This window comes from Ochotona curzoniae, unplaced genomic scaffold, assembly GCF_017591425.1.
Source record: "Ochotona curzoniae isolate NIBS_2020 unplaced genomic scaffold, NIBS_Ocur_1.0 contig_2210, whole genome shotgun sequence".
NCBI lineage: Eukaryota > Metazoa > Chordata > Mammalia > Lagomorpha > Ochotonidae > Ochotona > Ochotona curzoniae.
The window spans coordinates 24,872,631-24,897,573 of record NW_024465369.1 but is presented as its reverse complement, the minus strand read 5'-3'; the positions used below and the strand labels follow the sequence as shown (position 1 = coordinate 24,897,573).

General features: G+C 35.4%; 1 protein-coding gene across 8 annotated transcripts in view; it reads right to left on the bottom strand.

Annotated features, from left to right (window-relative positions):
- SLC4A10 (solute carrier family 4 member 10) overlaps positions 1–24,943 on the bottom strand; it is a 247,691-nt gene that overhangs the window by 53,218 nt on the left and 169,530 nt on the right. For all 8 annotated transcript variants that reach the window (XM_040971641.1, XM_040971645.1, XM_040971642.1 and 5 more), the window contains 6 exons: positions 24,155–24,242; positions 15,945–16,091; positions 9,582–9,682; positions 5,957–6,131; positions 5,250–5,383; positions 4,667–4,912 (listed from right to left, as the gene is read on the bottom strand). In XM_040971641.1, coding sequence (XP_040827575.1) covers positions 4,667–4,912; positions 5,250–5,383; positions 5,957–6,131; positions 9,582–9,682; positions 15,945–16,091; positions 24,155–24,242 — 891 coding nt within the window. The remainder of the gene's footprint in view (positions 1–4,666; positions 4,913–5,249; positions 5,384–5,956; positions 6,132–9,581; positions 9,683–15,944; positions 16,092–24,154; positions 24,243–24,943) is intronic.

Sequence of the window (24,943 nt, the reverse complement as noted above, 5' to 3'; positions counted from 1 at the left end):
CACTGTTTAGCAAGAATAAAACTGTAAAATATGTAACAAAGCCACAAGTAGAGATGAATAATGTATCAACATTTGATCTGAGTAGGATCAATTTGCTCAAAAAGTCCCAATGGAATGCAGATATTCATTTTCACTGAGTACTCATTTACCTTGAATAAAACTATCTTATCATAAACAAAGCATCAATATGATATTACATTAACCTCATAAAAATCTATGGCAATATGCCCAGCATATGAAATAAGGCTGAGTGATAAAAGAGATTTCAGGACATATTAAAAAAATTGCAATATATTTTAAAAAATGAGCTCATCATAATTTATGTGATTAATACTAAGTTAAAACTTACTAGTTTGTTCTATAAAACATCATATTATTTAAACAGATTCACAGAACTTTAGCAATTATAAATTGAAATATTCAGGGGAGGGACACTGAAAAGAAAAAAAAAAGATTTTTTTTTCTGAAATTAAAACTTTAGCGTCCAGTGCTGTAGCACAGCTTGTTAAGCCATTTTTTTCAACACCTGCACCCCATATGAGCATTAGTTTGCATCCCAGCTGCTCCAATTCCAAACCAGTTACATGATAGTACACTTGGGAAAAACAATGGAATATGACCCAAGTGCTTGGGCCCTTGCTATTCACATGGGAGACCCAGATAGAATTACATATTTTTACCTTTGCCTTGGCCCTATTCCAACTGTGGCAGGCCATTTGGGGGATGACCTTGCAGATGGAATCTCTCTCTCTCTCTCACACACATTAATCTTTACTCTCTCTTGCTTCACCTGTCTCTCTCTCTGTGCAATTTTGCCTTTCAAATAAATAAACCTTTAAAAAACTTCAGTGAAGTCTGAACCCAATTAACTAATATTTTTAGAAAGTGAGATTATTAGTTACTAAATCAATGGTTCACAAACTTTAGAGTTATAGATTTCTAACTATTCCTTCAAATATATGCATGCCTTTATTTTAAATGTATTTTTCATTACCTATCAGATGTAAGGATAAGATAATCAAGTAAGATTTCCGAAGGAACATTTTTATTCTGAATGCTTGCTTAGAAAATCAATTTTGTTGCCTATTTAAAATGCTTTCACTGATGCTCTGTGTATCAGTAGTTGAGAAACTGTGCTTTAGGGAAATCAGACAATTTCAGCAGTTGGAAGAAATATTAAACATTGGAAGCAAACATTTGGTGCAGCAGTTAAGCTGTTTGTAATGCCTGACTTCCATTTCAGAATGCCTGAGCTCCAGTTCCTGTGTCACTCCTGATCCCAGCTTCTTGCTATTCCAGAACCAGGAAAGGAGCAGTGATGGCTCAAGGCTTGGACCTTTGCCCAGACACGGGAGGGACCAACTGAGGTCTAGGATATACATTTTGACCTGACCCAGCTCTGGCTGTCGTGAGCATTTGGAGAGTCAACAAACAGATGAAAGATCTCTTTTGTCTCACTTCCTCCCTCCTTCACTTTCACAAAATAAAACTTTTCCTTAAAAATCTTATAAAAACTGGAATTGAAAGACAAGTATTTCCCATGAACTTTCCAAAAATCCCTTATGTGTACCTACTGAAACAGCACATAGCACCCCATAAATATGTAAATGTTCAGTGTATGCATATTAGCTACAAACGAATCAAATTCAATTGAATAAAACGTTTTCAACAAGACAAAGATGAGAAGTACTTGTTTTTCAGTCACATGTATAGAAATATGTGTAAGCATTTATTGAGAAACGTGGACAAAATGTAACATAAGTCTTACCTAACATAAGGTGAAAGACATAAGTCTTTCACTAACTCATTGAAGCTCCAGCTTTGATCTTATTCTGCATAAAAGATTCACTCAAAGATCTTGTTACAAGGTTCTAAACACTTGGTTGACATTAACCACCAAGATGATAGAATATGAGATCAGTTACAAATTAAGCCTTGAATACCATCTCTAGAAATTGAGACTACATGATTCACTTGCTAGATTCTTATATTCTCTCCCCACAAAACTAGAGGTACCACAATCAATCTGTATATAACTACCTTTAATCGATCAAGTACATTCAGCACACTGATCGCTGACACTAAGTCAATAACTTTACATGAAAATCCTCTTTCAATGTAGTGCCAAGTCTCAATGTTGATGGGATGTGTTTAATAACCAGAGGCCAGAGCTTGTAGGAGCCTATCCAAAATAAGGCTTCTCTGCTTGAATGCTAGCTGAATTCAGTTGGTGTTTGGACTCCTGACTGGAGATTGCAATGTTACCTACCAGACACAGTTTATCACAATGGCTATGCTGAGAAATTAAAATGAATTCAAATTTTTGCATTCCACTTTGGATATTTCACAAAATACCCTTATATCTAGGTTAGTTTAGGAAATCAAGAGAAATTGAGTCAATTCTTCAAAAGCTTAATTCTCTGAAAATAGTCATTACATCTCACTAAAATATGGCCATCTAATTCATGATCATTTAATTCATCTTTAAGAAACAGATTAAGAACCTACCATTATCTGCACTCCTCCTAAATAATAATACCCACATTTAAGAATCCACCATTACCTGATTTTACCTGGTTAGCACTCTTCCTCAATAATAATACTCCATAAACTATTGCTTTTTCATAACTATTTGACAATACTGTAGAAGTAATTTATTATTTAAGATGAACAATTTTAAATGAGAGGTGTGGTAAAGAAAAAGAATGGGTGAAAGTGGATATGAAAACTAAATATTTTTGACAGGCTTTTAACAAATACATATTGGTATCTCCCATTGTAGCTCTCTGGAGGTAGAAAGAAGAAGACATAATAATTCTGTCCACAAAAATGCTCATAAATCATTAAGGTTCTGAGAACAACACAGATAAGCAATACCTTAATACAATGATGAATTCTACTGCTATTGGAGATAAGACTTATAGAACCCGAATAATTCATTCTATTTTTTGCCATTTTAATGGCAAATAAACAAGGAAAACAAACTCAATTTATTGCCAACTTGGCATATTCATGCTCATCTGATATATTGTATGTCTTCTCAAAACTGGATAGGGGCCAGTACGATGTCAGAGCAGGATAACCCTTCACCTGCAGTCCTAATGCCTCATATGGATATTGATCTGTGTCCCTACTGTTTCACTTTTGATCTAGCTCTCTGCTTATGATCTAGGAAGGCAATAGTGAATGCCTCAGGTCCTTGGGCTCCTGTATCTATGTGGGAGCCCCAGAAGAAGCTGCTGCTTTCTGCTGTTGTGGTCAGTAAGGTCATTTGAGGAATGAACCACTGGATGAAGATCTCTCTGTATTTCTCCTTCTCTATATATAAAATCTGCCTTTCAAATAAAAATAAATCTTAAAAAAACTAAATAGATTGAGTTACTCTTGGCATAATGAAAGCAAAGCATATATGTTCAAACAGAAGGACTACATATTAAATGACTACCATGCCAAAGGAGATATGAAAAATCTGTTACACATCAAAGCTATTTATTTCATTGTAAGCTATGAATTTAAAGAAATCTGATTATTGGAGATCTAAGCATAAAAATAGCATCTGAAGCATAGATTCTGAACAATATGACTTTCCTCTAGTACCTCACATGTGAAGAAAATATGTAGAACTTTAGACATACTCAGTTTACAAAGATCACAGTCTCTCTGATACAATATTCTTAGTTATAGCATTTTCTATGGCTTTTTCTAATAAAATCTATGAGAGCACAGGGATGGCAACACCTGAAGTAGAAAAACTCTGGTTTGAATTGGCATTATTGACACTAAGAAACTGACTAGTGTGTAAAAATGTCACGGTGACAGGAACTAGAAAGCTCCTGAAAGTGTCAAGTGGACTTCATTAAACTGTGCTTTGTGTAAACGTGTGATGTGATACAATATTTTTAAATGGATGTTTTTAACACTGACATATCTAGTTTCTTTAATGCATATAACATATTTATACATATATTATATGCATATGAAAAATGATCCACTTTGCTTCTCCAAAGGACAAGTAATACCAGAGCCAGGCAATCATGGTGCAGAAACTGAAATGAAGAATCAGAGAAGCAAGGTTATCTGGTCACCAGCAGCATTCTCAGGGAGCCTGTTATTCTGTTTCTGTCACACGTATTTCAAGGGCCAGGCGACAACAAATGCTTGCTGCCTATCAAGGAATTCCTTCCACCCTTATTACTTCCCTAATTTTGATTGAGAAAGAAACTTAGTGCCACAATGCAATCCACTCATATTCATACTCAGTCGTTAAATAATAAAGCTTCAACTATTCATGTTGATCTGCTCCTCTCTCTCTTTCCCTCTGGAAAGTAGAGATACAAACAGAAAAAAGGTAGAGATACAAAAGGAAAGAGAGAAAGAGAGAGGTGAGACAGAGAATGAGATTTGCCATCTCTTGGTTCACTTTCCCAGTGTTCTCAATGCCCTGGGCTGAACCAAGCCCAAAACAGGATCTAGGGTTTTCACCTGAGCCTCCCACATAGTTTCAGTGGCCCCATCACTTGGGCCAACTTCTGCACCTTCCTAGAGCCATTAGCAGGGAACTGGATCAAAAGGGTAGCAGGGCCAGCATTGTGACACAGCCAGTTAAGAGGCTGCTTGCAAAGCCAGCATCCCATATGGGAACCACAGTAGGGAAAATGACACTTACGAGTACTGAGTCAGCAGTTCCAAATCATTGTGCATGTTGATTGGGTATGCTTCACTGAGTTCAAACAATTTCTCCAAGGCCTCATAAATGAAAATAATGCAAATAAGAGAGGCAAAAGCTTCTTCAGTAAACCGGGTGATATAGCAGACAAGAGAACTTGCATCAGTGGCTACAAGTATTATACACAGAGTTGCTGTCCACAGTCCAATACTAGCTCTTAAAGATAGGTATGACAGTCCATATTCCCTGGGAGGATAAAAGGAAAGAACAGTGCAAAGAAGTAATTTAACATTGGATCAAATCTGTAAATATAGAGTAATGAGACTAATTCAGGAACAGATGTAAATAATCTTTGCATCCCATTATCAAGGCTTGTCTAAAGGAAACTTACAAGAGGACAAAACCAAAAGATTTCTCAGTGCTTAGAATCAAATTTTATAATTTATAAATGTTATATAACAACACTCACAATCTTTTCTTCTTGTTTTGTGGAGTGACAAAAATGACAAACCTGATGTTGGGAAAAGCACAAATACAGTAAAGAATAAGCAGGATTTTGGGGACAAAAGCACATAATACTTACTTGCAAAATTTAAACAAAATCTTTTCAAATACCAAAACTGGTCCTGTACTCCCCAATATGGTCAGTGGCTGTCCGCCAAAGAGAGAATAGGCTATTCCAGTCATGGACGCTCCAAAGAGAGATTCGATGGCACTCTGTGTAGAGACAGAGATGGTTCATTGCCTTAGTTGTACTGACAGCCATTCTAATGTGAGAAACATTCAAAAAAACACAAATATGTGCTTTGCCTTTTAATGTGAAATACACAGCAATTGTGGGCAGGATGTAGGATGGAAGGATGAAAAAATAGGAGCCCATGATAGGCAGGAAAATAATGATAGTGGTCAGCAGGTGTCCTCTCTACCTTCCTATCTCACTTCTCTGTTGTCCTAGCAAAAGTTTAGATAGACTCAGGATTAGTGTCTGGACAGAAACATGGACCCGTTACATGGAAAATGGATCTCTGTGAGGTATGAATCAGAGCGTAAGTTAGCACACAATTAGAGGATAAAGAGCAGAGTAACAGGATCTTGTGTGACACATAGAAGTAATGGTTCTGAAATACTGCTCTCCCAAATTACTAGCCACGCAGGAAATTCATATAAAATTACCTACCAAATCATACATCAAATTTCTTCTAACTAAAGGAATCCAAAATTCAATGCTCACTTATCTGTGAATCTCAAAGACAATCCATTTTCAAAGTTCAGAGAAAACACAATACATACTATACGACCTTCAGTTGCCTCTCCCAGCAGTCCTCCAAACGTGATGACAGGAGACATACATGCGCAGTAGAGAAACAGAAAAGATGCTAAGCACTGCAGGCTGAAAGCATCTCTGAAGTCACTCCAGAAGTATGGAGCTTTTCTTTTGATATCCAGAATAAGTCCCCCAAAAATCCTAAGACAGGGGAATAGCACAATATTGAAATCCAATATAAAATTCACTCTTTGTTCTGTTACCTGATCACAATGTTTCCCATCAGTAGAGGTGAGATTATAGTAACCTCCTAAATGGTAATGATGACTTTGCATTACTCTGTTACCTCAATCCCCAAACAAATACTGGGATAACAAGCTAAAAATTTCAGGTTCATTCAAACAAGATTCAGAGCATAATGAGACAAAAGCATGTTTCTGACCTTCGTGTCAATTCCACATCAACCTATTCTTACTGTGCTCAGGCCTAATATCCTGAGTCATTGGTGGCATTCCTTTTAGCATAGTAGAACATTAGAGAAGGAGGGTTAACTGGTTTTTGTACACACCAGTAGTGAGCATCACCCTAGAGAGAAAACACAATGTTTAACCACAGCTCAAATGACTCACTCTCTACCCTTCTACCCCTTTCCAAATCACTCGCTGGATTCTGTTGCAGAGAGGCATCTAAGTGATCTCAAGGGTCATTGCAACACTCAGTGTAAACAGGGACGTCCCAGGCCTGGCAAGATGGCCGAGTGGCTAAAACCTCTCCTTGCCTGCACTGGGATCCCATATGTTCACAGTTCATGTTTCAGTTGCTCCACTTCCCACTTGGGAAGTGAAGCAGTGAATGAAAGATCTCTCTCTTTGTCTCTGTCTCTTCTTCTCTTTAAATCTGCCTTTCAAATAAAAATAAATATGGCTAACAGGTGGTTCAACTGGCTAATCCTCTGCCTTGCAAGTACAGGCATCCCATATGGGCATCAGATCCTATTCCAGCTGCTCCATTTCCCATCCAGCTCCTTGCTTATGGCCTGGGGAAGCAGTAGAGCACAACCCAAAACCTTGGCACCCTGCACCCATGTGAAACACCTGGAAGAATCTCCTGGCTCCTGGCTTCAGATTGGCTCAGTTCTGGCTGCTGTAGCTACTTGAGAAGTGAACCAGCAGACAGAAGATCTTTCTCTCTCTCTCTCTCTCTCTCTCTCTCTCTCTCTCACCTTCTCTCTGTAAATCTGCCTTTTCAATAAAACAAACAAATAAATAAAAATAGATATGTTCCAAGGTTATTTTTTACTTTTAGGAAACTAGGAGGTAACCTTATAATAACTGAGTTAGATAAATGTAATTTTGATTTTCTGTCGCCTAGGCATAGTCCAACATCTATCCTTTACAGTATGATAGCAAAATTTCATGGTATAAATTCATTCATACATCCAAGGCAATAGTAAAAAATTCAAAAGAGAGTTGGAGTAAGGGGAATATTAAATTATGAAATGATGCTTAAAATTGAGGCCTAAATTATTTTCATCTATTGGTAATAAGAGAATGAATAAAGAGGAATTCTCATTCTTTGGATATTTAATAACAATATGCACACACTAAAACTTAACTACTTAAAGTTCTTTGTGTTCCAAAAAATAAATATGTAACATTAAAATGAATAAAACTATCAGTAAGTTTTTACATAAAGCTTAATGGTTAACAAAAAACACCTCATTTTATTCCCCTATTCTGCTAGAATGAAAAATACACTGGATCATACAAAAATGTAAGACTTTCATTATTTATTTATAAATACAAATAGTCATGTGGCAGTCATAGGATCACCTCTAAAATAATTGTCCTCTTGAGAAATATATTTTCATTAGCCTTGAAAAATGTATCTGTTTAGTATAGCTGAAAATTTTTACTATGAGTTCAATTTCCCTGACTTGATGTAGATATAACAGTTGGATATTAGTAAATCCCTTACTATTCCACAATTTTAGAATTACTAGATCTTCCTGATGATTGTTCCTATTAAAGGGATATGGAGCAGGAGAGGGTTGAAAAGATTTAAATTCCAGTTTAAAAAAAACACAGAGGTATGGGCCTTTAAAATTCAAAAAAACTGCCATATAACCTGTCAAATCTGCATTCACAAGGAGCACTGTAGGTGGCTGATAAAACATGCACAGCTGTAATTCTGAGGATCATTCCTGAATAATTTGTTAACTTGTCATAGTCACAATTCAAAAAAGATTTACTCTTCTAGACTATTTGTGCATGCATTTATGATATATATCCTACTGAATCCCCAACATAATTTAAAATGTTTATTAACTATTAATTAGTAATTAATATTTATAGTTTTGACATAACTTTATATTAGACCATTGCTTTCTACATAATTACTTATTAGAGCAGGTGTTAGTCTGATTAGGTGTTATATTAATGTATAATAAATGTGCTTTTAGCAGGAGAAATCTAAATCTGAAAGTGAGAGTTCATTACAGAACAACAGTGCAAGAGCAGCCCAGATGTACACCAGCAACTCCAGGAGAGCAGATGAGTAAGGAATGCTGCCAGTCATGTCAGCAACAGAATCTGTGGAATAACTCTGGAGAAGCGAAGACGTCACATACTGGTTACCTGGGAGGATTTAGGATTTAGGATAAGGAAAAGTGAATTTGGAAAGAAAATCAAACACACAAGGCAATGTTACACCTGAGAAAGATTAAAATAAGTAAATAAAAGATAGCACTTGAAGGTATGAAGACAAACAGGATGAGAAACAAGGGAAGTGAAGGAAAAAAGGAAAAATATATCATTTGAACCATCTCAAATTTTGTATCAAGACTGAGGGAAACATAAATAAAGCATGGATAAAGGGAAAGAACAAGGAGGCACAGGGCTTTCAGGAACTGGGAAGCCCACTTAGGGTACAAGGTGCACACAGTACAGGAAGTGGTCTCATTGCGAGGGGGGCAGTAGGCCTGTACAAGCTTTGTAACTGCTGTCAGTTATAATGGAGGCTGTACACACACATCCTCTGAAGAGAGACCCGCCCAAGGCTTTCTTGATTTTCTGCTCACACATTGCTTGGAGAGAGACAAGCTGTCAAGATACCATAAAGAACCATTTGAAGAAATAAATTGAAGCTTTCATCTCTTCAAAGATGTGTGATTAGAAAAATAAATCATATAGCCCTTTCAAATCATAGCCACAAAAAAACCCAGAAATATATATATATATATACACCCAACTTGTATTGAATGAGATAGGTTCTAAAATACTGAGCTCTTGGTACTTATTTTTATTTCCACCTTGCACTTAAAGCTTTCAATGGTCTCTTTTGGAAGAATCAATTGACAGTTTATGCATTCATTCTAAGAATCTGTGAATGCATTTTTGCACATCAAAATGAAAGGCTAGGTAAAATAAAATTGAATGTTTTATTCACTGTTCTGGTTTAACAGTAATAACAATCATTAGCAATTTCAGATACATTTCAAATAAATTAAATTAAATGGCATTTTCACTCCTAAAAGGTAGCTATTAAAAGTGCAAAACAAATTTCATCTCAAAATAGCACTTCCCTTGACAGACAAAAATGATACACACATCATTCAGCACCCAAAGTCCCATATAATAGATTTTCACTCACCTTCCTGTTCGCTGAAGTTCAGGTCCACTATGTCCTCCGTGGGGCTCAGCTTCCCCATGAGCTGCTGTTCCATTTGGTACAGCAGGAATTTTCCTCTTCTCCTGCAGGAAGTTTTGTATATGTATATGAGTTCTCTTTTGTTTTATCTTGTTGTAATTTCAGGCATTAACCATTAACTGTAAATAACACTTTTTTTTCTTCAAGCGATGTGCAGAGAGCTAAGAATCCAGACTCTCTTACTTACTTGTTGGTGGGCCTCTGGGGAGTTTCTTGGTCTCCTCAAGCTTTAGTTTCCTCCTCTGTGTACAGGGTGTAACAACAGTCCCTATCTTACAGTGTAGCTGAGGGAATTAAATGAGGTAATCAACTCATATGTATTGGATTCCTAACGCGTGTCATTCACGGTTATAGACTAACACCTACAATAATCGATAGTTACAAATGTGAGAACAAAAAAAGTATTCTGCTAGTAGAAAGAAACAAACAGATTTAATATGTGATGTAAAGTTTGGGTACTCTAGAAGAAAAATGAAGTAATGGGAGAAGACAGAGGAAAAAGAAAAGAACTCAGAGTAAGAGTAGCTTGGGATGAGGGAGTGTTAGTTACGACAGTGTTATGTGACTGGCATACATAATTCATTAAACATCTACTATCATCATTCATTTTGAAGTCTATATTCCTCTGTGATCTAAGCAGTAATAGCTGCTAAAGAAAGTTTTATAACCTAGTTTTCTAACTCATGGAAACTGAATGATTTTTGCTTAAAAAAAGCTTCTAGTTGAATTCTGGAAAATGAAAACCAATCATGCTATGTTCTTTTCTCATGGGTATATTCCATCTACCTTTGTCAGTAAGATTTTTTTTTAAAGTACGTTCTATCTAAAATCCTACCTATCATGATCTTTGAACACAGAAGTATGTTTAATAAAAAACAATTTAGGGATAAAAATTTAGGTTAATACTCAGGATGTCAAAGTAGCATATCAGACAACCTGTTTTCAAGTGTGGATCCTCTTTCTGTTAATGTGCACCCTGCGAAATGATTAAAAATTTGGATTCCTACACCTACTTGGGATACCTGGACGAAATGTCCAGTAGCTGGATTTGACATGGCCTAATCTTGGCTATTGTGACCATCTGGATAATGAATAAAAAGATCTTAATGCACTCTCTCACCTTCTTTTCTCTCTCTCCCTCTCATTCTCTCTCTCTTTCTTCAAATAAATAGTAAAAATAAAAGTGGTATAGTTGAGACCTATCTTTGAGTGGCATGCCAAAGTACAATTAATATCAATGTGAAAAACAAAGGGACTCACAAACAGATTTTATATAAAATGAGATGTTTCTATAGAAAGTAACAGAATAAAACATGAGAATTCTAGATTTTGAAATGAGAATTTCTTTTATGATATTTTAATAATTCCTTCAGGTATATGGATAGATTCAATGAAGCTGAATTTCAAAGATGAAGGAAAAAATACTGTTAACTAATGAAGGAACTGCTTTTCACGGCAAATAGAATACATTAGAGAGAGATTTAGAAGTAGCCCTCTATATCTCTTCCTAATCACCTAATTCACCTAATGAATTTTACAGCTTTTACACATTTCAGGCAGCAAATTATATTATTCAATCTTATTCAGAAAGCAAAAAAAAGGTACATTTTAAAAGAAAATCAGGTATGGGCAATCTCAATAAACAATTTGAAAATATAGAGGAAATATTGTCCCAGAACATAAGTAATTTTAGTATTTTCAAATTCCCTAGGAAGACTAGTAGACAAATCAGATCTATTAAGCTTGTAACCCAGTGGAGAAGTTAGATAGTGAAAAATTAAACAAATAACTGAATTAATTTAAAATACTTTTAAAATGAGTAAGTGGTATACCTAAAGAACTATTTAGCACCAATTAAGAGGGGATATGAGGTGTGGGGTGGGGAGGAAGGCTGTCCAAGAAAGAACTGTGTGACAAAAACTTGAAGGAGGCAAGGGACAGCCTTCCTTTCACTTCAAGGAAGCCAGATACTAATGTGGGGCTAACAAGGAGGGAAGTGCAGCCAGCAGTATAGTCATAAAGCCGGAAAGCAATAAGACCAATCTGGTTAGAGAAGAGACAGAAGAAGAATGTGATGGGAGATGATTTCTCAAATGTGCAGAGAAGCCCAGCTGTGTAGATTTCTTAGGCAAATGCAAATTCTTGGTTTTCATTTTCAGTTGAAAAGGGCAGAATTTTGCAGAGCTTTGAGGAGAGAAGTTGTGTAATCTAACTTGGACTACTTGTGAGAACAGATTATAGGAACAAAGGGCAGAAACAACAAGACAATGAGTTAGTAGTTTCAGTAATTCTAGAGAAAGATGTTGGTGGCAGTGATAGTGATAGAGAAATGATGCAATTCTTAATCATGTCAAAGCAAAAGTTTACAGGATATCTTGGTAAAATGGAAGCTAACAGAGAAAAGAAGTTTGCAAACTGACCAACATGCAGGAATCAAGGGTTAACAGTTAACCAAGGGGTGAAGGTACACACAGAAAAGACTAGATTTTTTATTTGCATACCCTTAAAAAAATGAGGTTCAAAAGTAATATCTAAAGTTTGGTTCAAATTTTTAACATGTTGAGTTTTAGATGTCTATAAGACAAGTGGAGACACAAAATGGACAGCTGAATAGAGGTCTCAAGCTGAAGGTGGAAAATAAATTTGGAAGTAGATCTAAAGCTATACAATTTGATGACTTTACAAGAAGACTGTTCATAGATGGAGAAGAAAAGATGACTAGGATCTATGGTTTGCATTAGTAATGAAATCAGAAAGATTTTAGGCAAATAGCATAAGAAACTGAGCAACCCTGATTGGTAAATTAGAAGAACCAAGAGGATGTGGTATTTTGGGAGCCTAACAACTGAAGTATACCAAAGAAAATCCAGTTGTCAGCTCTTTCAAATATTTCCACTTAGTAAGTTAACCAAGAGGCAGATTGAGAACTGGCCATGTTATTTGGTAGTTGCCATTGGTGACCTTCCTGACCATTTCTAGTATTTCTAGTCTTATTGAAAGACATGTTAAGAAAGAATTGGACAATGGGATGCTGGACTGTCTGACACTGTCTGTTCCAACAATGTTGAGGTACACTTAAATAAGAGACTGATATAATTATGATTCCTTATGAAGGAGTACACTATTGTAACAAAATGGGAAAAATCTGATGGGGGGTGGGAGTTTGGGGGTGGAATCCCAGCCTATACAAAGTTGTACCACAATTCAAAATTCAAAAAAAAAAAAAAAAGAAAAAGAAAAGAAAGAGTTGGAGAGAGGTATTGGTGAGTTGCAAAAAAAAAAAAAAACTGAGAATTCTGTAGCATTTTGTTGTAAAGGGAAATAAAGGAAAAATGGATGAGAAGCTGGCAGAGTAAATGACATAAAGAGAGAACTTCAATTAAAAAAATTAATGGATTTGAAATGCAAGGTTGGGGCCCTCTATTTGCTGGCTAACTCCCCAAATGCCTGTAAGGAGGAGGCTGGGAGAGCACAAAGCTGGGCACTGGGAATTAAATTTGGGTCTCTCATGTGGCTAGCAAGGACTCAAGTACTCAATTCCTCACCAGCTGCAACACAGGGTATAAACTGGCAGGAAGCTACAAACAGAGGGAATCGGGAGCCAAATCTGAGCACTCCAAAATGGAATGTGGACTTCCCTAGCATTGCTTTAACTGCTGCACCAAATACATGCCAGATGTGTTTTTATTTAAGTGTGTGTGTGTGTGTGAATTAGCAGGATGTTCATTATAAATAAAATTTTTATAATTCAGAAAAAATAACGATATAAAGAAGAATTGGTAACACACTTGAATAGAAGTGAAAATATGGGATCTAGAGCATAGGTTGAAGACTGGTTTGAAATAGTTCTTTAGTAATTATGTGGAAGGCAGAATGTAGATTCATAGTCTTACAGGGGAATGGGAATCTATGGAAGTTTATTTTGGATTATCTCAAGTTTCTCATGAAAGCAGCAAGCGAGTCAACATGTAAATAAAATCAGAAAGGACTCTTTTTTTTTTATTGTTGCTTACATTGTATTATGTAGTACAGTTTTATAGGCGCTGGGGAGGAATCCACCATGGGGGGAGGGGTATGGGAGAAAGGACTCTTGAAGGACAAACAAGAGCATGACATGAGAGAAAAACAAAGAAATGGAAATGCATCATGAATGACATCAAATTTTAGTGAAAAATTTCAAGGGTATTCCTTAAAGAGACAGCTTACTATTCTTCTCTTATCTGAGTTTTAAAATTCTGTAATTTTCACATGGAAATTATCCCACAGGAAAAAATGTGACTTGAATTCATATGATGTCAGGGTAATTAATATATATGTCAATTTTCTTTACTCCATATATTAAGAGAAAACATAGTTTAATATAATCTCTCATTTGATTATATTTTAAATAGTTTAATGTTATAAAAACATAATGAGAACTCTAGCTGAAATTCATTGTAGAGAAATGTCCTGTCCAATCTAATAGCTATTAACCAAATGTAGCTATTAAATTTGGTCAACTTAGGGCCAAGAGTGATGGCTCAGTGACTAAATTCTCTCCTTACATACGTTGAGATCACATATGGGCATCCGTTTGTGTCCTGGCTATTCCATGTCCCATTTAGCTCTCTGCTTGTGGCCTGGGAAAGTAGTAGAGGGTGACCCGAAGCCTTGGACCCCACACCTATGTAGAAGATCTGGAGAAAGCTCCAGGCTTCAGATAGGCTAACTCAGTAGTGGCTGTTGGGGCCACCTGGGAGTGAACCAGTAGATGGAAGATCTTCCTCTCTATCTCTCCCTCTCTGTGTAAATATATCCTTCCAATAAAAATAAATAAATCTTTTAAATAAGTAAATGAATAAACTTGTTAGTTTAAATAATTCTATTGTTTGTTTAAATTAGCTACCTTTTTAGTTCTAAGTAATAGCTTGCTTATTGAATAGTATAGATATGGAACAGTTCCATCATTACAGCAAGTTGTCATGGACAGTGCTAATATAAAATAAAACACCAGTATAAACAGATTTAAAGCAGTTCTTCAAGCTTATTCAAATAAATAATGGAAGAACTCAAATGTCATGAGTTTTAAATTCAATGTGCTTTTTATTTCTACTTCACAATACTAAGAATCAAAAAATGAATTCTGATTCTAGGAAATCGCATAAAAAATAATGAAAAATGCACACCTTTCATTCTTCAACTTGCCTCAAAACACAATATTCCTCAAAACCAAAGTGTTTTCAAAAATAGTTCACTTCACTTTTAACACTTGAGGAACAAATTGGTGTTACAGTAACTTTTAAAGTCTCACTCTCCATACATTCATATTTTCAGTAATTTTTCCAAATAACATCAATTAAAAAGTTTCCTATTATTTCAAGAAATATTGTTACCTTCTGCAACATTATTATGACAATGATACATATACAAGTATAATTAGAAAATCTACAATACCTAAAATTACTGCTTAAGAACTTTAATCTAGGTAGGATTCCAACTGAAACTATATTGTTAGTTATAGAACAAAAAAAAATGACGAGAAAAAAATCCTTTAACAATTACTAAATTATTTCAGGATGAAAATATAGAAATGAAGTATATTTTCTTTTCTTTAAACTGACAGTGGCATTGAAACAACCTCTCTTTAGTACTTATAGTTGAATAGTAATGCCTGCTAATTTGCTCATCTCTGACTAACCAGAAAGACTGCTTAGTCCAGAGCTGGGTCAGTGATGTAAACTGTCATTTCAGCTGGGACAGCAGAATCAGGATTAGATCCCACAGTACGATAAGTACAATGCATATTTAAGTTTCATAGGGAAAAATGCAATTTTTATACCAAACTGTATATCCACAACAATTAATATAAATATAAGGCTTATAATTTTCAAAAACTCTTCCCAATTTTATCATGATTATCAGTAATAGCTAATTATCTACATAACAAGAATAAGTTATGCTTTTGAATTTTCCTAATAATTATCTACTTCAAAGTGATGGACCAGAACATAAAAAGACAATAATGGGTTTTTTCTTCTTTGTTACTAAAATCTCAGTTTTCTTTCACTGTAAGGTCTTTCAAGTTGGATCTAAAATGTTTCTGCAAATATGCAACTGCTAATTTTAGTGTTTTATCATAAGAATGCCAAATTTCTCAATGAAGTGTGTTGGGTGATAGTAGTATTCAGGAAGATTTTAGAACTTTAATTTCCTTCTTTCTTAGAGATTATAACAAGTCATTTGAATCTTTTTGATGAGTCATACTATGTTAGGACTTGCATTTACATTCTGGGATATTTTAAAAATTACATTTTCAAATATACATACCTGGGAAGGAACATTTTTGGGAGGCTCTATTCTAATGCTTGGGTCCCATTCTCCAGGAGGGAGAACAGTAACCTGATCCAGAAATTCATCAATTCCTGATACCAAATCATTACGGTCTTTAGCTTTGTATGCAACATCATGAAATACCTTTAGAAAGAAAAGAAATGCCATTTAGAGTCAAAGACAATGATAAAATCTTAATGTTTTCCTTTTAGTTATTTCAATTTGATTACAACAATTTAATAGGCATCTCTGAAAAAGCTCGTATAGCAAAAAGTAAAATAATACCATCTCTTCTGCAACAAAATGGATGCAACTGGAGGCTATGAAGCTTGGTGAAATAAGGCAGAGTCATAATACAAATATCATATCTTTTATCCCATTTGTGATAGCTATCATACAGCATATCAAAAATTCCATGAATGTGTAAGAATGAAAATGACATTTATGTTCCTGATAATTATTTATAGCCATTGGATATAATCTTTTCTCCTTTTTGAGTACTGAATACTGTAGTTAGTGGAGTATTAATCTTGATTATGAAGTACATTGAAAGGATGCTATCACAAAAGTTAAAAGAAAGAGAAGAAAAGAAGGAAGCATGAGAGAGGAAATAATACATGTTCTTAGAATTTATCTTTGAAACACATGAAATCTGTTTACTTCATATCAATAAAAATATAGGAATATAATGGAGTTGATTTCATGTATTCACACAGATATCCACTTTCCTAAACATGCCAAAATGAATATTGACATTTCTGGAAGTAAGGAGGAGTGAAGATAAAAGGGAGGATGAAAAGAGGCTTCTTAAATCAGAATTAATAATGCCAGCTGGGCAAAGGGTACCACTGTGAATAAGGACTTTCTACAGAAGTCCTTTCTCTAAAACAGAGATCCAGGTTTGTATCATGTATTAGAAAAGTAATTATGCTGTGGCACACATAAACTAGTCACAAGCTCAATTCTGTTCCTAAATTTCAAAAAGATAATTAACATAGTGTTATGTAGATTTTCCAGGCATTTATTACATACTGGGCAAAAAAAAAAATACGTTCCTATTCAAAGCGTGATTTTTACTTTCCACCTGTACACACTCACATGTGCTCACACACACGCACATGCACACCCACACACAAAATGTACTAGGCAGATTGTTCACAATTATCCCAGGTTGTCTAGATAATCAGAGGATTGCACTGCCCTGCCAGCCAACCTTCTTTGATATTGGGTTACTGTGTTCTAGTTCAGTGTTCATATGCCACTTTTGAACAGAAGTTATGAATACAAGTGTGTGTGACTCATCACATTTACCTTTTGTCTGACTTAGTGACACATAATACAGGTCCAGAGAGAGCTTTCTGCCAGTCTGGTTGCTTGAGTTATAACAAAGAGCAGAGCCCCTCTGCCAGCCTGTCAGTGGATGGATATCCAACATGACAGAAATAAGCTCTTTTGTGTTAAGCCTTCAAGAATTTCTTTGGTTTTTCCTGTGTTATAATGTAATTTCTACTATTTGATATACAGACCAAAGAAATACTTATACTGAGTAGAAATACCAAAAACAGGATAAATAAGAATTAATCTAGTCTATACTAAAAATAATTTAAACATTTATGATACTTTTTGTGTTTCAACAAGATGAAATGAGGGACTCATGTAGTATTCACTAAGCTGGTCTATTTTATAGTCTTTGTATCATAATTTTCAGGGGAAAAAGTCTGCTTAAGGAATTATCTGCTTATGTCTGGGCCTAGTTCAAAGGCTTAGTGGCTAACTCCTCACCTTGCCTGCACTGAGATCCTACTGGATGCTAGTTCATGTCTGAGCTGTTCCAGACTTCTCTGCCAGCTCCCTGCTTCTGGCCTGGGAAAGCAGCAGAGGATGGCTCAAAGACTTGGGAACCTGTACCTATGTGGGAGACCCAGAAGAAGCGCCTAGATCCTGGTTCCTGGCTTTGGAACAGCTCAGCCCTGGCCGCTGTGGCCACTTGAGGAGTGAACCAGCAGATGGAAGATCTTTCTCTCTGTCTTTCTTTCTCTCTGTAAATCTGATCTGCGATTCTAATAAAAGCAAGATAAATCTTTAAAGATTCTTATTTGCTTATTTCTTTATTTAAAAGGCAAAGTGACCGAGAAAAAGGGAAGAGACAAAGAGAGTAAAATATTCTATTTCCTTGTTTATTCCCCAAATACCTCCAAACCCAGCATTGGTGGTAACTGAAACCATGAGACAGAACTTTATCTGTGTCTCCTATATGGATAGAAGAGGCCCAAGCGCTTTCCAGGCATATTAGCAAATGCACTGAGATTCAAATTGGCAATCAGCAATGGGATGACCATGTTGCAATTAGTAGCTTAGCCCACAGTGCCACAATGCTGGCCCCTCTATTCTAGTTTTTGATCACTTTAAGCTTCCAGTTTGATATTCAATTTAATAAGTTGGCAGAATGATATTGATCATTTAAAAGGATTTTTCTTGATTTTCAACTAGAAACAGTGCATCAAAAAACCATTTTAGAGTGACAAATACATGGTCTAGCAGGATATCAGATACACAAATAGCATAGCTGTATTTTAAGAAGCAAGTTTTTATACGATTAATATGACAGGCCACTGATTTTACCACTGTTTCCTCCTCTAAAATCTGTACACAACCCTGAAACTTGTTCTGATCACTTGAGAATTGTGATTGGTTTAATTCCTTAATGAAAGAAGAGATATTCTACTCTCCACTAGCAGCAATTTTTAAAGTCTATACTGTTCTGATTTTACTTCTAGTTTCAGTATTTGGGAAGTGAATCAATGGATAGGAACATTCTTCCACTTATGCTTATCTCTCATTTCTATCTCTCCTCTCCAAAAAAAGAGGAAATTTGCCTCAAAAGGTCATATGATTTTTGTACTCTGGTCTACATTGATGAATGTCCAAATCCATCCAGAACAATCCTTTTCTATCATTTTAAATGCCTCAAAGACAGATGCTACAATTTGTTTTACTCTATGTGTTTATGTTCAAAGCCATAAACAGTATTTTCTATTGTTTTCACCAATTTTGCCAGGGACTTAATTACTTCAAACTGCTCTTGTCCTTTTCTTTGTGTATCTAACCTTAGAGAAGTCTTCACTGTTCCCCTCTCAGATAAGTTTCAGTACTTTGTTAATAGTCTCTTGACATCTTTGTCCTTATTCACTGTATTTTTCAACATTTATCATAATTAATTGCAATTGTGTAATTAGTTGCCTAATGCCTGTTTCCCTGCAAAATAAGAGCTCACAACATTCATTCAATAATTATGCACCAAACCATTTCAGTGGTAAGGATACATTGGTAAGGATATATATGAGAGAAAACTAACAAAATTGCATTCCTTTAGAGTTTGCATTTGGCACAGCAGTTAAGACATCACTTAATGAACCAGCCTTATGGTACAGCAGGTTAAGAATCCACATTAGTGCCAGCTCAGTTCTTAGCTACTCTACTATCCATATTGTCTCTGCTAATCCATCTGGGACAACAGCATAAGATGACCCAAATACTTGGGCCTCAGTCAATTATACTGGATACTCAGATGAAGTTTTCTGGCTTATGGGTTCTGGTTTCAGTCTTGTCCAATCTTGGCTGCTGTAGCCATTACGGAGTAAACCAGCAAAGTAAGATGTGCGTGTTTTGTATCTTTTATTGTAATTTATCCTTTCAATGAAATAAAACTTGGGAAAAAGAAAAGGAAAGGAAAGGAAAAGAAAAAAAAACAAAAAGACAAGACCACTTAGGATACCTATATCTCTTGTCAGAGTCAGTTACCTACCTATTGTGCAGTGTGCAAAGTTTTTCTCCAATTCTATTGGCTGCCTGTTCACTTTGTTGTTGTACAGAAGCTTCTTAGTTTCATGTATTCCATTTGTTTATTTGGATTTAATTACTTGTGGTTTTTTTCTCTTTTTCTAAGAAGCTTTTACCTACACCTGTGTCTTATAGGGCATTTCCTAAGTTTTCCAGTAGTAATTTGATGGAATCTGGGTGCAGTCTTAGGTCCTTGATCCATTTAGTTGATTCCTCTTTAAGAATTTTTTTTGTTGTTTCTTGCTCTGCAGGCTAATATCCAATTATCCCAACAGCATTTGTTGAGGAGACTGGCCTTTGTCCCTGGGTTATTTTCAGTTCTCGTATTGAAGAACAGCTGGCTGTACATGTGTGGGTTCTCTTCAGCAGTTTCTATTCCATTAGTCTTCTCTTCTATCTTTGTACCAGTACTAGACAGTTTTGAGAAATGATTCTATTTTTTTTTTAAGGATAAGAAGACTTGGATATTCATTTTGTGTGTTTTACATAAGTAGTTATTACGCATTAGGCATGTTTGCTGATCGAACAGAAAGTTAATATTTACCTTAGATACACAAAAGGGTGAAACATATTAACTTAGAAATTTAGAACAAAAAATGTTATTCTTCTCGGTAACTTATTCAGTAACTTACTTGTTTTGTTTTAGCTTCCTCACTGCCCCTCCAGAAAACCATTATTTCTGTTAGTATACAATAGTTTTACTATTGGTGTTTTCAGATTGATTCACGGATCTCTAACAATCTATGTATGCCCATGTTATTAATCATAATGTTTCCATTTTCAAATCTGATTTTACAAATTTGGAATTCTTCCACTTTTTAAAATTAGTCTTGCTTAGGTATATCAATTTTATCTTTTCAAGGAACTAGCTCCTCAATTGATCAATTGATTGATTGACTTTCAGTCTCCGTGCCCTTTATTGTGTTTTGAATTTCATTATTTCAGAAAGGTTGACTGACATCTACTAATATACATTAAGAAAACAGCAAGGAGTTCTTTGGTTCTGTTACACAGTAGGGTGACTATGAGCAATGTTAACAGACTCAATTTCTCTGTAAAAATTAGAGAATATGCCTTTGGATATCTTCACTGCAAATAAATGTTAGATTCTCTAGGAGATATTTCTACCTTCATCAAAAATTATACAACATGCACATGTAATGAGACGTCACATAGTATCTTGTACATATGTACAACCTGTATCTGTTTTAACTAATGAATAAGTATAAATAAAACATGTTCATAAATACACTTAATTTCTTAAAATTTTACATTATATTATGATAATTATCAACATAATAACATTAACTGACACTAAGAAGCTTCATTTTTCAAAATGTAAAGCAATAACTACATTGGTACCAATTCTCATAATGATGATCATGACTCTAATAAGACTCAGATATGAAGAAAACGGGTTATTGGGTTGGTTGGTCATAGAATATTACGACAATTCACACATATAGGCACTAATTTATCTTTTAGAACAACTGAACACCGATATGCCAAGTCTGAAAATGAAAAAGCAAAAGACAGACTACCTACAAAGAGTTCCCAATACAAACAGAAAATGATAGAGATTACATCAATTTATTTAACAGAAAATGATAGAGATTACATCTATTTATTTTAACATTTGGCAACATAAGGGCACAGAATTAATATTAAGCAGAAACTTCTTGATTGAAATTTAGTTTGATAATGCAATACTTTTCTTACCAAATTAAGATATGTATAATAACATTAAAATTTATTGTTAATAAGCATAATTGTCCAATAGACTTTGAAACAATTAGATAAAATAGCTGTTCTACTTGGGCTTTAAATAATAATAAAAAAAACCTTTTCTCTTCAAAAGTATAATAATTTTGTACATCAATGTCCTATTATACTAACAGCTCTTTTAGAGTAAGCACTCATAGCCTTCCTCTTGGGTTTCTGCATTTCCATCCCTTACACGATGTATTGCAAACTGTTCTAAGCTAAGCTCAAAACGTTAGAGATTAAGGGATTTATGCTCAAGTTTTCATTAGATTGCTGGTACTCATTCACAAATTTGGTGGCCCTCCTAAGTCAAGGAAATTGATGTAAGGCTCTTGCTTCCCTGTTCTATGCATGCTTGAATAGTCAAACAACCATAACTATGGAGCTGACGTTTTTTCACTGATCTCTTCTAACTTGCTGAAAGGGAGATTGAGAGGTGAATGATAAGTTGAGAGCATATTCATATCACATCAAATAATATGTTTTTCCCATGTTTTTATATACCTTATAGCTTATGTAACATTCTAATGTCTTACTTAGAAGGAAAGAGATTTTTAAGTCTTCTTGAAAGTAATAGTATTTGGGCCCAGTGTAGTGGCCTAGCGGCTAAAGTCCTCACCTCGAACGTGCCGGGATTCCATGTGGGCACTGGTTCTAATCCCAGCAGCTCTACTTCCTATCCAGATCCCTGCTTGTAGCCTGGGAAAGCAAAGCATTTGAGGACAGCCCAAAGCCTGTGACCCTGTATCCACATGGGAGACTTGGAGGAAGTTCCTGGCTCCTGGCTTTTAATTGGCTCAGCTCCAGTCATTGCGGCCCCTTGGGGAGTTAATCGTCGGATGGAAGATCTTCCTTTCTGTCTCTCCTCCTCTCTGTATATCTGACTTTGTAATAAAAATAAATAAATACTATTTTTCAAAAAAGAAAGTAATAGTATTTAACTTTTAAAATACAAATAGAGGTATTCTTTATTTTGTGTTACTTTGAAAATGCACAATATTAATATGGGAGCACTAGAAGCAAAGCTACAATGAAAATCTCTTCGTAGAATTCAACATCAACGCGGCCCACCTTGGTAGCCTAGCGGCTAAAGTCCTTGCCTTGCATGCTCAGGATCCAATATGGGTGCTGCTGGTTTGTACCCCAGTTGCTCCACTTCCTTCCAACTCCCTGCTTGTGGCCTAGGAAAGCAGTCGAGGACAGCCGAAAGCCTTGGGACCCTGCACCCATGTGGGATACCCAGAAGAAGCTCTTGGCTCCTGACTTCAGATAGGCTCAGTTACAGCCATTACAGCCACTTGGAAAGTGAACCAGTGAATGGATGATCTTTCTCTCTGTCTCTCCTTCACTCTGCAACTCTGACTTTCCAATAAAAATAAGTAAATCTTTAAAAAAAAAATTCAAAATCAAGTGTGTGGTGCTCATGAAGCCCTTTATTCATTTTCCTATCTTCTCAGATTCAGTAAACAGAATATTTTTCTTTTTTTTTAAAGAATTATTTTATTTTTATTGGAAAGGCGGATATACAGAGAGGAGAGTCAGAGAGGAAGATCTTCCGTCCGATGATTCACTCCCCAAGTGAGCACAACAGTTGATGCTATGCTGATCTGAAGCCAGGAGCCTCTTCTGGGTCTCCCACGTGGGTGCAGGGTCCCAAAGCTTTGGGCTGTCCTCCACTGCTTTCCCGGGCCACAGGCAGGGAGCTGGAAGGGAAGTGGGGCCACCGGGATTAGAACCGGCGCCTATATGGGATCCCGGGCGTGCAAGGCGAGGACCTTAACCACTTGCGCCACCGCGCCGGGCCCCAGAATATTTTTCATTGTAGTGAATTTAGTAGTGTCCTCTCAAAAACACATGTCAGCCTGAAACCTCAAAATTTGGTAATATTCAAAACAAGCGTCTTTGCAGATGTTAATAAAAATAGCCCAAAGTGAAAATAGCTTGGGTTAGAGGGTGCCTAAATCCAACGATAGATGTCTATACAGAAAATAAGAAGACAGAAAGAAACACAGGGTAGAAGGCTATAAGAAGAGCAGCAGAACAAGCTGGTGGAATACAAAAGACTAAGAAGGACCCTCCTATTGATATGTTGGAGAAGCTATGGCCACACAGTTTGTGGTGTTGTGTTTTGGCAGCCACAGGAAAATTCAATATATTCTTAGTTAGTTAGTTTTGGAATTATTTAAAAACAACGCTTCCAGAGTTAGTTCTTTGTGTGCATATCAATATTTCACACATATCAAATCCTCAAACATAACTACTTCAAGAGATAAGAACTTATAATACTGAATTCCAAACACAAGTTCAAATTTTCATGTATCATGCACAGGAAAAGTAATATGAAATATTAATTAGCCCTTTAATGAAAATTAAAGTATTTTCAGCCATGTTGAATAGACAACATCATTAAGTTATTTAGATGATATTTATGAAAACATACAATTCCATCTGTTCATTTAGTCCTTAATTTTAAGCTAATGTGATCTTTGGTACCTGTTCTTTCTGTTAGCAATAACAAATCTGATGCAAAGCAGAAAGCAGGATCTCCAAAAGTCAGGTGTCCCTGGTAGGGGAAAATGTTCTCAATAAACTTAAATAAATACCTCATCTGTCATTAGGGTTGCAATTGATCTGCCAATCTCATGGTACTGTTGGCCCTTTCCCAGGGGTCCCAGGAGAATGAATAAAAATCTGTGTATAAGGAGAAAAGAAGGAAATGTTTCAAAAAATTAATTCCAAGAATAATTTTAAAGCACAATAACACTTGTCTAAAATCCATTAAAATGAAGACTTGGAAATATTTTCCTGTTTTTTTTTTAACAATTCATTATTATTTTTAAACATTTTATAGTTATTAACTCTTACGCTTAAAATTCTTGAGCAAAGGGAATACACGATTATTTTTACTCCAGTGTTTCCCCCATTTAGTTACATGTTTAGCCTATTAAATTGTTATTGATATTTTAAGGAATCTTAAGTCTTTAGAGGAAAGGGGATTTAAAAGGGGGCATGGGATAAAATCTAATTAAATATTTCTGAGCTGAAAAGAAGAAAATTCTCCTAAATGCAAAATGGAGAATAATTTAAAGGTAGGGGGGAAGAAAGACACCATAGCACTACTAAGAAAAAAAGAATTTATGGTCAAAAACAGTGGGTATATGTAAAATTGATATTATATATGAAATTGTTGTCAGCAATTAAACATCAGTTAGAGGAATATCAGTTAATAATCTTGTAATTCCAATGTTAGAGGAATAAAAATAGAAGCTTACTATGATATTCAATCTAAATTAGCTTGTAAGTCTGGCAAATTCATCATTACAATTTGTTCTTTAAAAGAAATCAATATGTGCTCTAACTTTAGAGGTCTGGTAATTGCCCTGTTTCTGAGA